The sequence below is a fragment of the Choloepus didactylus genome, chromosome 16 (genome assembly GCF_015220235.1).
Source record: "Choloepus didactylus isolate mChoDid1 chromosome 16, mChoDid1.pri, whole genome shotgun sequence".
Classification (NCBI taxonomy): domain Eukaryota; kingdom Metazoa; phylum Chordata; class Mammalia; order Pilosa; family Megalonychidae; genus Choloepus; species Choloepus didactylus.
This window is the reverse complement of record NC_051322.1, coordinates 21,036,612-21,053,688: the sequence shown is the minus strand read 5'-3', so window position 1 is coordinate 21,053,688 and position 17,077 is coordinate 21,036,612. Positions and strand designations below refer to the sequence as shown.

The 17,077-nt window shown below is 36.6% G+C and overlaps 1 protein-coding gene across 2 annotated transcripts in view; it reads right to left on the bottom strand.

The window, feature by feature from the left end:
* Positions 1–17,077, bottom strand: part of LMAN1 (lectin, mannose binding 1) — a 45,352-nt gene that overhangs the window by 9,144 nt on the left and 19,131 nt on the right. Inside the window, exons 7-11 of one of the 2 annotated variants that reach the window (XM_037806173.1) lie at positions 15,921–15,979; positions 15,396–15,528; positions 13,862–14,055; positions 13,666–13,736; positions 6,145–6,298 (exon numbers count right to left, since the gene is read on the bottom strand). In XM_037806173.1, the coding sequence (XP_037662101.1) occupies positions 6,145–6,298; positions 13,666–13,736; positions 13,862–14,055; positions 15,396–15,528; positions 15,921–15,979 (611 nt within the window). The remainder of the gene's footprint in view (positions 1–6,144; positions 6,299–13,665; positions 13,737–13,861; positions 14,056–15,395; positions 15,529–15,920; positions 15,980–17,077) is intronic. The other variant, XM_037806174.1, reaches the window with a different exon arrangement.

The following is a 17,077-nucleotide window of genomic DNA, read 5'->3' as shown; positions in this document are numbered from 1 at the left end:
TTACATTTTTCAAAGTTCACATTAGTGGTAGCATATAATATTTCTCTTTTTGTGCCTGGCTTATTTCGCTCAGCATTATGTCTTCAGGGTTCATCCATGTTGTCATATGTTTCAAGAGATCGTTCCTTCTTACTGCCGTGTAGTATTCCATCATGTGTATATACCACATTTTATTTATCCACTCATCTGTTGAATGACATTTGGGTTGTTTCCATCTCTTGGCAATTGTGAATAAAGCTGCTCTGAACATTGGCGTGCAGATATCTGTTCGTGTCACTGCTTTCCGATCTTCCGGGTATATACCGAGAAGTGCAATCGCTGGATCGAATGGTAACTCTATATCTAGTTTTCTAAGGAACTGCCACACTGACTTCCAGAGTGGCTGAACCATTATACAGTTGCACCAACAATGAATAAGAGTTCCAATTTCTCCACATCCCCTCCAGCATTTGTAGTTTCCTGTTTGTTTAATGGCAGCCATTCTAACCGGTGTTAGATGGTATCTCATTGTGGTCTTAATTTGCATCTCTCTAATAGCTAGTGAAGCTGAACATTTTTCATGTGTTTCTTGGCCATTTGTATTTCCTCTTCAGAGAACTGTCTTTTCATATCTTTTGCCCATTTTATCATTGGGCTGTCTGTACTATTGTCATTGAGTTGTAGGATTTCTTTATATATGCAAGATATCAGTCTTTTGTCAGATACATGGTTTCCAAAAATTTTTTCCCATTGAGTTGGCTGCCTCTTTACCTTTTTGAGAAATTCCTTTGAGGTGCAGAAACTTCTAAGCTTGAGGAGTTCCCATTTATCTATTTTTTCTTTTGTTGCTTGTGCTTTGGGTGTAAAGTCTAGGAAGTGGCCACCTAATACAAGGTCTTGAAGATGTTTTCCTACATTATCTTCTAGGAGTTTTAAGGTACTTTCTTTTATATTGAAATGTTTGGTCCATTTTGAGTTAATTTTTGTGTAGGGGGTGAGGTAGGGGTCCTCTTTCATTCTTTTGGATATGGATATCCAACTCTCCCAGCCCCATTTGTTGAAAAGACCATTATGACTCAGTTCAGTGACTTTGGGGGCCTTATCAAAGATCAGTCGGCCACAGATCTGAGGGTCTATCTCCGAATTCTCAATTCAATTCCATTGATCTATACGTCTATCTTTGTGCCAGTACCATGCTGTTTTGGCAACTGTGGCTTTATAATAAGCTTCAAAGTCAGGGAGTCTAAGTCCTCCCACTACGTTTTTCTTTTTTAGAGTGTCTTTAGCAATTCAAGGCACCTTCCCTTTCCAAATAAATTTGATAACTAGCTTTTCCAAGTCTGCAAAGTAGGTTGTTGGAATTTTGATTGGGATTGCATTGAATCTGTAGATGAGTTTGGGTAGAATTGACATCTTAATGACATTTAGCCTTCCTATCCATGAACATGGAATATTTTTCCATCTTTTAAGGTCCCCTTCTATTTCTTTTAGTAGAGTTATGTAGTTTTCTTTGTATAGGTCTTTTACATCTTTGGTTAAGTTTATTCCTAGGTACTTGATTTTTTTAGTTGCTATTGAAAATGGTATCTTTTTCTTGAGTGTCTCTTCAGTTTGTTCATTTCTAGCATATAGAAACATTACTGACTAATGTGCATTAATCTTGTATCCCGTTACTTTGCTAAATTTGTTTATTAGCTCTAGTAGCTGTATCGTCGGTTTCTCAGGGTTTTCCAGATATAAGATCATATCATCTGCAAACAATGACAGTTTTACTTCTTCTTTTCCAATCTGGATGCCTTTTATTTCTTTGTCTTGCCGGATTGCCCTGGCTAGCACTTCCAGCACAATGTTGAATAACAGTGGTGACAGCGGGCATCCTTGTCTTGTTCCTGATCTTAGAGGGAAGGCTTTTAGTCTCTCACCATTGAGTACTATGCTGGCTGTGAGTTTTTCATATATGCTCTTTATCATAGAGGAAGTTTCCTTCAATTCCTACCTTTTGAAGTGTTTTTATCAAAAACGGATGTTGGATTTTGTCAAATGCTTTTTCAGCATCTATTGAGATGATCATTTGATTTTCCCTTTCGAATTTTTAATGTGTTGTAATACACTGATTGATTTTCTTATGTTGAACCATCCTCACATGCCTGGAATGAACCCCACTTGGTCATGGTGTATGATTTTTTTAATGTGTCTTCGGATTCGATTTGCAAGTATTTTGTTGAGGATTTTTGCATCTATATTCATTAGGGAGATTGGCCGGTAGTTTTCCTTTTTTGTAGCATCTTTGCCTGGTTTTGGTATTAGATTGATCTTAGCTTCATAAAATGAGTTAGGTAGTGTTCCATTTTCTTCAATGTTTTGAAAGAGTTTGAGTAAGACTGGTGTCAGTTCTTTCTGGAAAGTTTGGTAGAATTCCCCTGTGAAGCCATCTGGCCCTGGGCATTTATTTGTGGGAAGATTTTTGATGACTGATTGGATCTCTGCTTGTGATTGGTTGACTGAGGTCTTCTATTTCTTCTCTGGTCAGTCTAGGTTGTTCATATGTTTCCAGGAAATTGTCCATTTCCTCTACATTATCCAGTTTGTTGCCATACAGTTGTTCATAGTATCCTCTTATAATTTTTTAAATTTCTTCTGGATCTGCAGTTATGTCACCTTTTTCATTCATTATTTTGTTTACATGGGTCTTCTCTCTTTTTGATTTTGTCATTCTAGGTAGGGGCTTGTCAATCTTGTTGATCTTCTCAAAGAACCAACTTTTGGTGATATTTATCCTCTCTATTGTTTTTTTGTTCTCTATGTCATTTATTTCTGCTTTAATCCTTGTTATTTCTTTTCTTCTACTTGGTTTAGGATTGGTTTGCTGTTCATTTTCTAGCTTCTTCAGTTGATCCATTAGTTCTTTGATTTTGGCTCTTTCTTCCTTTTTGATACATGCGTTTAGTGCTATAAATTTCCCCCTCAGTACTGCTTTTGCGGCATCCCATAGGTTTTGGTATGTAGTGTTCTCATTTTCATTCGTCTTTATATATTTAGCAATTTCTCTTGCTATTTCTTCAACCCACTGATTGTTTAGGAGTGTGTTGTTTAACCTCCAGGTATTTGTGAATTTTCTAAGTCTCTGATGGTTATTGACTTCTAATTGTATTCCATTGTGGTCAGAGAATGTGTTTTGAATAATTTCAATCTTTTTAAATTTATTGAGGCTTGTTTTATGTCCCAGCATATGATCTATTCTGGAGAAAGTTCCATGAGCACTAGAAAAGTATGTGTATCCTGGTGATCTGGGATGTAATGTTCTGTATATGTCTGTTAAATCTAATTCATTTATCAGATTGTTTAGGTTTTCAATTTCCTTACTGGTCTTCTGTCTGGTTGATCTATCTATAGGAGAGAGTGATGTGCTGATGTCTCCCACAATTATTGTGGAAACATCAATTGCTTCCTTTAGTTTTGCCAGTGTTTCTCTCATGTATTTTGTGGCACCTTGATTGGGTGCATAGACATTTACGATTGTTATTTCTTCTTGCTGAATTGCCCCTTTTATTAGTATGTAGTGGCCTTCTTTGTCTCTCAAAACATCCCTGCATTTGAAGTCTATTTTATCTGAGATTAATATTGCTACACCTGCTTTCTTTTGGCTGTAGCTTGCATGAAATATTTTTTTCCATCCTTTCACTTTCAATTTCTTTGTGTCCCTGTGTCTAAGATGAGTCTCTTGTATGCAACATATTGATGGTTCAATTTTTTTGATCCATTCTGCAAAGCTATATCTTTTAATTGGGGAGTTTAATCCATTTACATTCAACGTTATAACCGTGAAGGCATTTCTTCAATCAGCCATCTTCCTTTGGTTTATGTTTGTCATATATATTTTTCCCCTCTCTCTATTAATATCCTTTATTGTACCCATACCGAATCTCTTTAGAAGTGAACCTTTTTCCAAGTCTCTCTGTCCTTTCTTTGTTTCTCTGTCTGTAGGGCTCCCTTTAGTATCTCCAGTAGGGCCGGTCTCTTGTTAGCAAATTCTCTCAGCATTTGTTTGTCTGTGAAAAATTTAAGCTCTCCCTCAAATCTGAAGGAGACTTTGCTGGATAAAGTATCCCTGGTTGGAAATTTTTCTCACTCAGAATTTTAAATATATTGTGCCACTGCCTTCTCGCCTCCATGGTGGCTGCTGAGTAGTCACTACTTAGTCTTATGCTGTTTCCTTTGTATGTGGTGAATTGCTTTTCTCTTGCTGCTTTCAGAACTTGCTCCTTCTCTTCCGTGTTTGACAGTGTGATCAGAATATGTCTTGGAGTGGGTTTATTTGGATTTATTCTATTTGGAGTTCGCTGAGCATTTATGATTTGTGTATTTATGTTGTTTAGAAGATTTGGGAAGTTTTCCCCAACAATTTCTTTGAATACTCTTCCTAGACCTTTACCCTTTTCTTCCCCTTCTGGAACACCAATGAGTCTTATATTCAGACGTTTTATATTATCTATCATATCCCTGAGGTCCATTTCGATTTTTTCAATTTTTTTCCCCATTCTTTCTTTTATGCTTTCATTTTCCATTCTGTCATCTTCCAGGTCACTGATACGTTGTTCAACTTCCTCTAGTCTTGTACTATAAGTGTACAGAATGTTTTTAATTTGGTCAACAGTTTCTTTAATTTCCATAAGATCATCTATTTTTTTATTTAGTCTTGCAATGTCTTCTTTATGCTCTTCTAGGGTCTTCTTGATATCCTTTGTATCCCGTACTATGGTCTCATTGTTCATCTTTAGTTCTTTGAGTAGTTCCTCTAGGTGCTGTGTCTCTTCTGATCTTTTGATTTGGGTGCTTGGGCTTGGGTTATCCATATCGTCTGGTTTTTTCATATGCTTTATAATTTTCTGTTGTTTTTGGCCTCTTGGCATCTGCTTAACCTGTTAGGGTTCTTTTAGGATTTGTAGACCAATTGAAGTCCTTATCTCTAATTTATCAGATCTACAGCTTCGTGGAGTACACTTTCTCTAACTAACCAGCAGGTGGCGTCCACAAGCCACCTGTTCTCCACAAGACAGTTCTCCCCTGCTTTGCCTTTGTGGTGAGTGGGGGAGTGAGTCTTGTGGGGTCCAATTGGTGTACCAAGCTTGTGTGTGTAGTTGGTGTTGCCCGCCCTGTACATGGGGCGTGTTTCTGGGCAGTCAGGGAGGGGGGGCGGCTCTAACAATCAAATCTCCCTGGTGATCCTGGAGTTTTAAAGCTGCTGCAATAGTCTAATCCTTCAGTTCAGTCCTGCCACAGTTTGTCTCTGCCACTGACCCACAAGTCCTTGGTACTGGCGTATGGCTCCTGAGACTTGTGAGTGGGTCCCTCTTCCAGGCCGTGCACCCCCTGGTCCTCTGTTGAGGGATGACTGTGCTATGTCACAGGTGAGTGCCATCCCCCCAGGGCGGTTCTGGGCTCTTGGGCTGTGTAGGGAGGCTTCCAGTCTGCTGAAATGATGGCTGAATGGGGCTTTGTTAATTCACACTGCTCCACCTTCCCAACTCTGGGACAATCAACTGAGGTTGCAGGGAAGGCTAATGTCCACACACAGTTTTGTGGTGTGTGTATGTTATTTGAAGCACTTCCGTCACACTGGGTTGTCTGGGGCAGCTCTGGGCTATGGGGCTGGCGATGGGCAGGAGTGTTTCCTGTCCACCAGGATGATGACTGTGAGCGGACACCCCCCTTTTCTTGGGAAGTTGTGGTGTTTAGTGAATTTTCTCAGCCACTGGATTATTGTCTTTGTCTCAGAGCTCTCTTAGTTCTGCTCTTGTCTTGACCTGCCCAAATTGCAAGTCTTTGAGGCTTTCTGTATTGGGCTTCTTAGAGTAATTGAGATTTCGCTGATCTCAGCAGTTCCACGTTTTCATGAGTGTTGTATGAAGTATGCCCAAAGTCAGATTCCTCTGTGGTGTCCAGTCCACGCAGTTCCTGGCTTTCTACCTACTTTCCTGGAGGAGTAACTAAAACATACAACTCACCAGTCCGCCATCTTGCCCCGCCTCCCCAATTCTATCTTGAACATGAAACACGAGCATTAGCAGAAGTAAAGGGTTAAAATACTTTCAGTGGTATAAAACAAAATGTGTTCTTTTCATAAAGGAGATTATGACAATTATAAAAATAAAAGGAAAAACTTACCATGCTTCGCTGTACTAAGTTATCTATGTCCCTCTTTACTATGTGAAGGTGTTCCTTGATGTCATTGAAGTGCTGTGTTGTTTCATAAACTCCCCCTACAGATCCAGGATGCTGTATTCCACTGACCACTCTGACAGCTTCACTCATTGAATTCCTGAAACAGAAAATTCCTTTATACAATGGAATCACTAAAAGATTATTTCTTTCAGCCACAGCTTTCAAATGGTTAAATACCTTTTTAAGATCAATAAAAAAAAGGGGGTAAAGAAAATCACTATTTTAAAAAATTGAACTATTTACAAATTAGGAAAATAATTTTAAAAACTACCATTAAACATTATGCCTTTGTCTTTTATTAAGGGTCATCTAAAAATAAGTACATAGAAAACATCACTTAATCTACATTAAAACCCATATTACAAATGAATACTGAATAATTCAATGGATGATATTCTTAATGACCTTCCGAGAAATCCTTCTAAGATTTCCACATAAATCTATTTCTCCTTGCAGTTCTATTAGATGGCCCCTATACACAAACCTAAAATTTAAACTGGACCCAATCAAAGAAGCATCTATCTGTTCCAAATATGAAGGAAAACAGGCTATTCAGCATCACTGAGAGGTGACATGACAGTCTCCATTGTGGTACCTATTTGGTGGTGCCACATTTACAACATTTTACCTTACACACTGAGTTCAGAATTTAAGTTCCATGCAAGATGTGACTACACTGTTCAGGTTTAAGAATAAGAGCTCTATCATTGAGTTTGCCCTTTGGATATGAATCTGTAAGCATGATAGTAAGAGATTACAAAATGTTTTTCTTTAAAAATGCTCAGAAATATAACAGCATTATTTATGAACAAATAAAGGGATGAATACGTTTTAATTTACCTGAAAATATTAGTTTACCTAGGAACAGTTAAAAAGCTCTATAAATAACAAGTGATTTATGTTACTAATAGTCTTATTATAAAATATCTTCAAGTCTGGGGATTTTTTTGTGAAAAAAATAAGACTGGAATGGCAAAATGTTGATAATCGTTGAATATGATTGATTGATGGATAAATAAGAGGTTCACTATTCTCTTCTTTCTACTTCTGTGTATGTTTGAAAATGGTCATAATAAAAGTGTCTAAAAATGCTTAAAGTTTCTATGATCTGTTTGCAGCATTATCTTTTCTTACTTTATCTCCCACTACTTCCTTTCCTCTATTTTGGCTCCTAACATTCCCTGAGAATAGCCTTCACTGCTCAGCCTGGGTTTTTGTCATGCTTTTTAGTCAGGATCCGTCCTTGAAATGTGAAGTCTAGTTCAAATGCTCCCTCTCCTCCATATTTTTCTTTCGCTAGCGTTTCCCTGACAAATGCAATCATTCCCTACACACACACACACACACACACACACACACACACACAAACTACAATTTTCTACTTTGTATTTGCATATATAGGTTATCTCCTTCATATAGCGTAAGCTTGCTGAGAATAAGGATCATGTCTCTGATTTCCTAAGTGTCTTTGACACGGTTCAATTTGGAGGAAAAAATAAGCTAATTTATTTCTCTGCAGTAAAATTTAGCTTAAAAAATAAGCTTTGCTAGAAGAAAAAAGAGGAATTCAAATCTTAAAATTACTTAGAAGTAACACAATATCAGGCTGAATGTCAACTAAAAATTTATGTTTATATTTTAAAATATTATATTTTAGAGTTATATCAGCAACGAAGACTTTAAAACTACAAAATATCTCAAGTGGTCTCTAAATATATGCCGATTCAAAATTTCTTTTAAAGGCACACATGCTTAAAAAGATTCATGGGAATCCAAGCTTTTCTATTAAAATCCATTATTTAGGTATTTCACTATACCTAAAATACTAAGGGATAAAATATCCCAGAATATATAACTGTCTTACATATCTGCATTTAAGAATTTCTCAGAAACATGAACTTCCTTACATGTAAATGTCTCTTTAAAAGATTGAGTCCCTTAATGTGTTCCTATTCAGTCATGCATTCATTTGCCTATTGATTCTAACATTTACTTGGTACCTGTTATGAGCCAGGCATTTTTTAGATATAATTTTGTGCTAGACAAATATAATCCCTACCCTGCAAGTACCAATAGTCTAGAAGGAAGGCGGTGTGATAAGCCCATCTAGAGCTCTACAAAGGAAGATGCACTTAACTTAGCTGGGCAGTCAGAGTTGGGTGGTAAAGCATAAAGAGGGTCCTTCGGGTGACAGAATTGTGGTGAAAGGAGGGCACTCTAAGCTAGGCTCAAGAAAAGAGGGCTGGGTAGGACTCTAGAAAAATACCTCTCCAGGGATGATGGAAGGAAGAGGAGTAAGTGAAGAAAACTAAGTTGAAGAAGAAAAAGAAACCAAGAATACCAAGAGCAAACAGTATGAAAGAAGTCTTGAAAGGAAAATGTTTCAAGACGGAGGGAATAGGCAAACTGCCAACTGTTACAGAGTCAAATAAGATGAGGACTGAAGGGCATTCATCAGCAGGTCACCGGTGACTGTAGACAGGATGGGCTGGTGGTATGATTTCAAATTACCCATTGGTTTGGAAGAAGAGACAGGTAGTTTGGGTCTAGCTTTTTTGAGGTTTAGCTAAAAAAAAAAGGAAGAGAAAAGAAAGCAATAGTTAAAGAAATAGAAAGGGTCTATTAAAGATTTGGTTTGGTTTTGATTAGAAAGAAAAAAAATTAAATGGAAGAAAGTAGTACCAAGGGCTAAGTTAAAGACAGGAGAGAAGATCACTCATTCATAGACCAATGTACAGAAATGGTAGAGAGAATGGGATCCACAGTTAAGGACTGCTCTAGACTACAGCTCCTTTGAAGCAGGATGGAAACTTTAGGCTGAGTGTGGATGGAGACACACTTGGGGGTGGGGGGTGCCTGGGGCACAGAAAGAGGTGAAGAGGCTAGATCATCTACCAAGAAGAGGGTTAGTGGGGGGCTGAATTATGGGGCTTAAGAAGAGTGAATATCTTGAATGAGACGATGTAACCAGGAATGAATAAAGAGACAATAAGGAATGAATAAAGATTGCTAAGCAGCTTAAATATTACCATTACAGGGACAGGTTAAAGATACAGAATAGAGGATAATTAAGAGCAAGGTCCCAAAAGAATATGTGAAAATACTTATGTGAAAATATCTAGCTGAGTGCCTAGAATACAGAAGATATTCAGTAAATTAGGTTAAAGGTAAACATGAAATGAGAAAACTTACCTGCTTAATCACCAAAATTACATTTATACTTTGAATTCAATTTTTAAAATGGAACCAATTAACAAATGACACAAGTCAATATATACAAAAGACAAGGTTGAGAAAGAAAATTTGTAACTCTTTCCACTGAAAAGGCCTAAAAGCAATGACAATATAGTGGCAATAAGCTGAGCAGCACCAAAAATGTCTATGAATACCATTTCCCATTAAAAACCAGGACTCCTGGACAAAATACCTGTTACTAATGATAACATAAAAATATCAAAACATTCAAATTTCAACAACAGATTATAAAATACATGAAGAAATAGGAAGTGATGGCCCAGGCAAAGGAGAAGATTAAAGCATTAGAAACCATCAATGAGGAGGACCAGACCTGGGACATACCAGACAAAGACCTGTAAAAAAATGGTCCTAAATAAGCTCAAGGAACTAAAGGAAAACATGGGTAAAGGACTAGAAATAATTAGGAAAATGATATATGAACACAAAGAGAATATCAACATAAAGATGGAAACTATGAAAAGGAACCAAACAGTACTGAAGACCACAGTAAAAGACATAAAAAATTCCCTAGAAGGTCCAGCAGCAGACTGGAGCTGTTGGAAGAAAGAATCAGTGAACCTGAAGATAAGACAATTGAAATCATCCAGTCTGAGGAGCAGAAGGAAGAATAAATGAAGAAAAGTGAATGGAGCCCGAGGAACATGTGGGATACCATCAAGTACACTAATATATGCATTGTAGGAGTCTCAGAAGGTGAGGAAAGAGAAAGGAGCAAAGAGAATAGTCAAAGAAATAACGGCTGAAAACTTCCCATATTTAACGAACAACATGAATATATACACCCAAGATGTTCAATGAACGACAAACAGGATGAACCCAATAGATGCACAGCATAGCATATTATCATAGAACTGTGAAATGTCAAACAGAGAGAACTCTGAAAGCAACAGGAGAGAAGCATCATGTTATGTACAATGGAGCATAAATAAGATTAAGTGCCAGTTTCTCACTGGAAACCATGGAGGTAAGAAGGCAATGGGATGGCATATTTAAAGTGCTGAAAGCAAAAAACTGTGAACCAAGAATTTTATATCTGGCAAAATTGTCCTTCAAAAAGACATTCCAAGATAAACAAAAGCAGAGGGAGTTCATCATCACTAGACTGGTTCTACAAAAGATGCAAAACAGTCCTGCAGGTTGAAAGGAAAGGATAATAGACATTAGACTGAAGCCACATAGAGAAATAAAGATCTCCAGTAAGAGTAACAAAAAGGTAAATATAAATTCTAGTACTACTGTATTTTTGGTTTGGAACACCACGCTTTTTACTTCCCATAGGATCTCAAAGACAAATACATGAAATGTAACGATAAATCCGTTGTTCTGAACTCAAATTACATGTGACAACAGTGGTTTTATCACACGTAATTTGTGATAAGAACTAAATAAAGGTGGGGAGGTGGATGGGTATAAGAAGATAGTTTATGTACACTGTTAAGTTGGTATCAAAGCAAAATGAGATTATTATAGATTTAGGATGTTAAATTAAAGTCCCATAGTACCTACAAAGAAAATAATAGAGAATATGCAAGACAGAAATTAAAGTACAGGTTGCCAGGGGCCAGGGACATAGGGAGTTAATGGAAGGTGGTGAGGGTACCACCACAAAGTGAATGCGATTAATCCCACTGAATGGCACGCTTGGGAATGGTTGAGATGGGAAAGTTTATGTTGTATATATGTTCCCACAATTTGAAAAAAAAAAGAGCAACTACAGAGACAATGATAGTTAAACTCAATATATGATCCTGGATGGGACTGGGCAAGGGAAATGGCTCAAAGGGACATTACTAGGACATATGAAAAAAACAAAACAAAACAAAACAAAACTGGAGAATAAACTGTAAGCTTTGTATCAATGTTAAATTGTTTGAACTTGGTAACTACTTAGGGTGGTTATATAAGTGAATATCCTTGTTCTTAGGAAATGTACATGGCAGTTCAAGGAATGTGATACATACAACCTACAAAAACAAGCCACACTGGACTGATAAACAGACACATTGACAGAGAATGATACAGCAAATGTGGCAAAAAGTTAAAACTGGTAGTTCTGGATTAACTTTAAATAGGAAAGGGAAGAAGGCCAAAATCAACTCTGTGGTCTTGTCCTAGAATCCAAAGTTTCAGTATAATCTCATGGTTTTTAATATTTATATAGATTGATGGGTATAGAAATACAGATGTATACATACATATATTTATATGTATAAGGGCCTAGAACCAATGATACCCATCAGCAATAACAAGCACATCCAGCACCCAGATTCCGCCAATAAAAGGAACCAGGGCTCATTGGAGAAGCTGATTCCAGCCCCGGGGCAGAGAAAACACAAGATGAACCTGGAATATAGTTTGGTACCAGAAAGTAGAGAAGTGCTCAAGAAAAAGATGGGCGCTTGTCAAAGGAACACAGAAGCCAACCTAAAGGAGCTCTCAATGACCAAAGCTGGAAAAATCTGAGCAACAAAAGAATGACAGTACAGGATTATAACCCACTGAATAAAATAAATATACATGAGTCCACTTAGAGAAAGGATAGCTAGTCCTTACAGTAGAATTCTGATTAACAAATGTAGAAGGAATGATTAAAACAGAAAATATCATCATTTGGCAAGCAGCATAGTAATTGTTTCAGGCAAGAAACATTCAAGGGATGCTAAAATTAATGGGCAAAAGTTGGAGGTGAAACAGGATACATTCCTAGTCTCAAGGTATCATCTCCAAGATATTTATTAACTCCAAAGGAAAAGACAGTAACTTTACAGCAGAGAAACCATGAAGAAACCACCAAAACCAAGTGATCAAGGGCAACATCACCAGTAATAAGACATATGGACAGCATGAACATGAATATGATGCACCGAGGACAAAAGATTGTTTCTGTGGTTTTCTTGCCAAAAATACTCAACCTCCACACAATCATGAATAAACATCAAGACAAACCCAAATCAGGGACATCTGACAGAATAACAGATCAATACTCTTGGAAAGAGTCAAGGTCATTTAGGAGTCATGGACACTGCAGGAGTCTAAGGAGAAATAACAAATAAATGTAATTTGTAATCCTGGACAGGATACTGGAACAGAAAAAGGGCATTTGTGGAAAAACTCATGAAATTAATAAGATCATTAGTACCAATGTTAATTTCCTAGTTCTGACAACTACACTATATTTATTTAAGATGCTAATATTAGGGAAAGATGGGTGAGGAATATATGAAAACTCTGTACTATTTCTGTAAACTTTCTTTAAGTCCAAAATTAAATGAAAATAAAAAGATGTAACAAAAATGTCCTGGTACATGATCCAGTCTATTATTAAAAAAATTTAACTATTCACTTAGCATTATAACTATTCAATCCTGATTTCAGAACTTAAAATTTAGAAAACGGCCACAAAGCAAAACTTGAAGAAATATAAATTTGCAGTTATAAGTTAAAGGTGTTTTTAATCTCTTGATGTGAGGTATTATCACTTTCTGTTTAATCTAATACTGTTTAACTTTCTAGTCCTAACTAATCTGCCTTGACATTCTTGTTGGCCAGGGGTTGTTTATCAGTTGGAGAGGTGCTCTCACATTTAAGTTCATGAAAATTTGACAGTGTGGCTTGTTTTTCTCTGCTCCAGGCACTGAAAGCTGTTAATTATTTGCAAAAATGAATCATTCTTATTAAAAACTTATTGTTCAGTGCTCCAAGAGACACAACTCTTTGTCCAGTCTTTTTTAGGGCATAAGAAGTGAATCAGAAAGGGGTAGTCACACACAGCACATTTCCTTCAAAATGGTTTCATTCCATCAAAAGAAGTTCTTGCATCACCTATTCTTGTATTACAGTCCTACAATGCTATGCATGCTTATTCCCTTATATATTTTTGGAGAATTGAAAAGAATATATATAATTTTTATATTTTATATCTGGCTCTCTCAAGGAACTGTGATAAACCTTCTACTTTTTAAAAAATGCTAAAGATTTTTTTTCTTTTCCACCTTAGAACAATTTAAAAGTTTAGATAAACTTGTGGTTTCTAAGTATCAAAAGTTCCTATAGTTTTAATTTCTCTAAATGTAAAATAAATCTAGAAAGTGATTCTTCCTCTCATGCAGGAATCTTTCAATAATAAGGTGCTTATATGCCTAGAGAAGTCACAAATTTAAGATAAAAATGTCACAGAATACTCTGATGTGACTTTTACATACTTACTTCATTTCATTTACTTGTCTCAGAATCTCATGCTGAGTTTTCACAACAGTATCTACTTCTTGTTGAGTGATCTGGGGATAAAAACAGGATGACCAGTCAGCTCAGTTATATTCCATAGGAGCACACGGTACAGTAGCCTTATTTTCTACTTCTCTTCCAGCTAAATAGGACATATTTGCATAATTTGAAAGCTCACCTGTCCATGTTGCCCTGGGATTCCTGCTCCTCTTTTAGACAGTTCATCTGTCAGGGAAGACACATATCTTCTCTGCTCATCGAGAATCATATCCAACTGTCTATTGAGCTGCTTGATTTCAAGATGAATACGATTCTGGCCTTCAAAGATTTGTCTTAGCTCACGATCCCCCACACTCTCAAATATTTCATCTGCTGAAAAAGAAATTACAAATCAAAATTGTTATAATCACCTCTACATGTGTGGGTTTCAAAATATCATAAGTGAGCAAAGTACCAAAATAAACTGAAATTAGAACATTACCAACACAGTGGTGTGGTATAATCTCCAAAATAGTAAACATGTAGACAATTAATTCAGTCATGATTAAATTACTCTTTGTATTTGCCATCTCTGGTGGTTTATCACTTACTATAAATTAAGCCTGAATTTTTTCACTTAAAATCATTTTCTCTTTTGTACATATGCATCATTCTATTTATCTGAAAGGAAAAACTAATCTATGGTGAAAGAAATTAGAATACCGCTTGCCTCTGCAGAGAGTGGGAATGACTTGAATGAGGCATGAGGGAAATTTCTGGTATGATGGAAATATTTGCCCTGATCTGGGTGACGGTTAAACAGGCACACACATTTTTTGAAACTCATCAAACTATGCTTTAAAAATTTGTGCATTTTACTTATATAAAAGATTAAGAAATGGGGTAGAAGAAAACTGCTGACTTGTCTTTTATTCCTGACCTAGTTGAAAACAGCAAATTATTTTGTTCCAAGACTCCCTACCGTAAACTTAAGGATATACTCACAATTGTATATGGTGATGTTTAAAACAAATTCAAGAAAAGAATGAAACACATCTTTCATTTTTATCCTTACTAAGTCTGAATCATACTATTGGTCATTAAGAAGATCACATATGTCACAATGTTCAAATGCTAGCCACAGAATTTATTAAATGTGGCCATGACTATTTATGCTAAGGGGGGAACAACCCAGACAATAAAAGACGGCAGATAATATAAATGCACTCTACTTGGCCTTCACATGTTTTATTTTTAACATCACAGGCTTAAATTCTTGATTGTGTTGGTTTAAGCCAATTTTTAAAATTTTCAGCCTTTAAAGCCCAGCATTCTGTTGAGTAGTAAGGGGAACAGAGCCAGATTCTTACTTTATATTACTTTCACAGTAGTTTGGATAATTTCCCATCTCTATATTACTATATTTCACATAGTAATTGGTTCATTCAACAAATACTAAGCCTCCACCTCCAGGTCAGCACAGATTTTTCAGGTTTTGAGGAAAAAACAGTAAACACAACAAATACAATCCCAGTCATCACAGAACTTCCATTTTAGTGATTCTCTGTTCTACCCACATTACCATGTTACTTTTTACCTCACTCTTCTTGGTAAAAACTCCAATTTCCAGACTCTCTAGAGATTGGGCAGCTATGTTCCTACATCACACTAACCCAATGGCCCTGCTACAAGCACAACCCCTGCTGCAGCTGAACCGCGCCCGCGCAACCCACCGGGCTGCCCCTGAAGGTCAGGGTGGTCCTTCTGGAATTCCTCTTTCTTTTTATCCAATTCTTGTTGAAAGTGCTCGAATTCCTCCTGATACTTTTCTTTGTCTTTTTCCGAAATTTCTTTATCTGGTGTAGGCTTTTTTGGAGTTTAAGAATAGACCACACACACAAAAAAACAAGAAAAACAGTAAGATACTGTCGATGTAAGTTCTCTTCCTCATTTTAACTACTCAATGACTAGCTAAAAGGCTAACATAAAATGTTGTTTCTCATTTAAATCATAGTCAATTTACTCTTACTATTACTCATAGCAAGCTACTATCATTTATTGAGCGCTTGGCACAAATGCGCTATCTCCTTTAAAACTTACGACAAGCATCTGTTTTACAATGAGGAAACGGAGCATTACAGGGGTTAAGCAATTAGCACAAGCTCACACAGCAGCAACCTAGGTCTTCCCAAGTTTTCAGTCATAAGGCAATACCATGAAACTGAAAATAAACTTTTAGAAACAGTGTGCACACTTACCGGCTCTTTCCCAGGCTCAGTCAATTGAAAAGTCAGAAAAGAAAGAACATCATGGTCATCTACAAATTAAAAAAAAAAGACTGAAAAAAAAATGCAACATAATAGTTCCATCATAGATTATTTTTATAGTTGTAAATTTATAGATATTTATTGCTTTGAAAAAATGACAATAAAGGAAGTAAAATTAGCTCTAATATGGTAAATGGCAATGGTGTTCTGTGAACTTAGAGACAAAAATTCATCTGAAAGATTTACATTATAAATAAGCTAACATTAAGTTTCTTAAGCCCTAAACCAGAACATTTAACAGTGTTTAGTGATTATGAACATTTAAAAAATGTCTGGTAAAGGAATGAACAAATAAAAGGTCAAACATGCTAAATCTCCCAATCCTTGTACCAAGATCCTCCCATATTTTTCTACAACTCTCATGGATTATGTTGAAGCCAAATGAGACAATATCCTGTTCTTCAGGTGCTTCCTGTTCCTACCTGCCTCCGAGCCTTTCTTACGGCACTTACCCCTTTTGCCTTACTTTGCAGTTAAGACCTGATGTGGCTCTGTCCTGGTTTATAGGGCCAGTCTTGATTTATACATGCTGTCTTGCCATTACCAATAGCACTTCCTTTTACTCTCAGAGCTCCCTGGTTTAGATGGTACAGTTACTCTACATAGTCATATATTTTTTATCTCATATACAGATACTAATGATTTTTATTCCCCCGAAGTCATTTAAAAATCAAATTAATTTCAAGCTGTTTAAGCTGAAACAGAGACCCAAGAGATTAAACTTCCTAACACTGAACTAAAATGCCAGTTCCAGGTACTCCTCTTCCCGCCTTCCGCCATGGACCCTTCGCAGGAGCCTAGGTTAAAATGGAATGAAATGTGAAAATTGGCAAGGAAAAATGAATGCTTGACAATACTGAGATTTTCACCCATGAATAAGTATGTTGATATGGTGAATTAAATATTTGGTATGAGGATGGTGAACCAATCTTACAATCTCAGGATAAACCCCATTAGGCCCAACTATTTTAGCTAAGAAATACAAATGAACCAACTGTCAAAGCAGTGCCTTAAAACAAATGCAGGTATTGCTAGCCAGTGAAAAGCAGAGCACTCCTGGGCCAGCTGATGGCTGGGGAAACTGAACT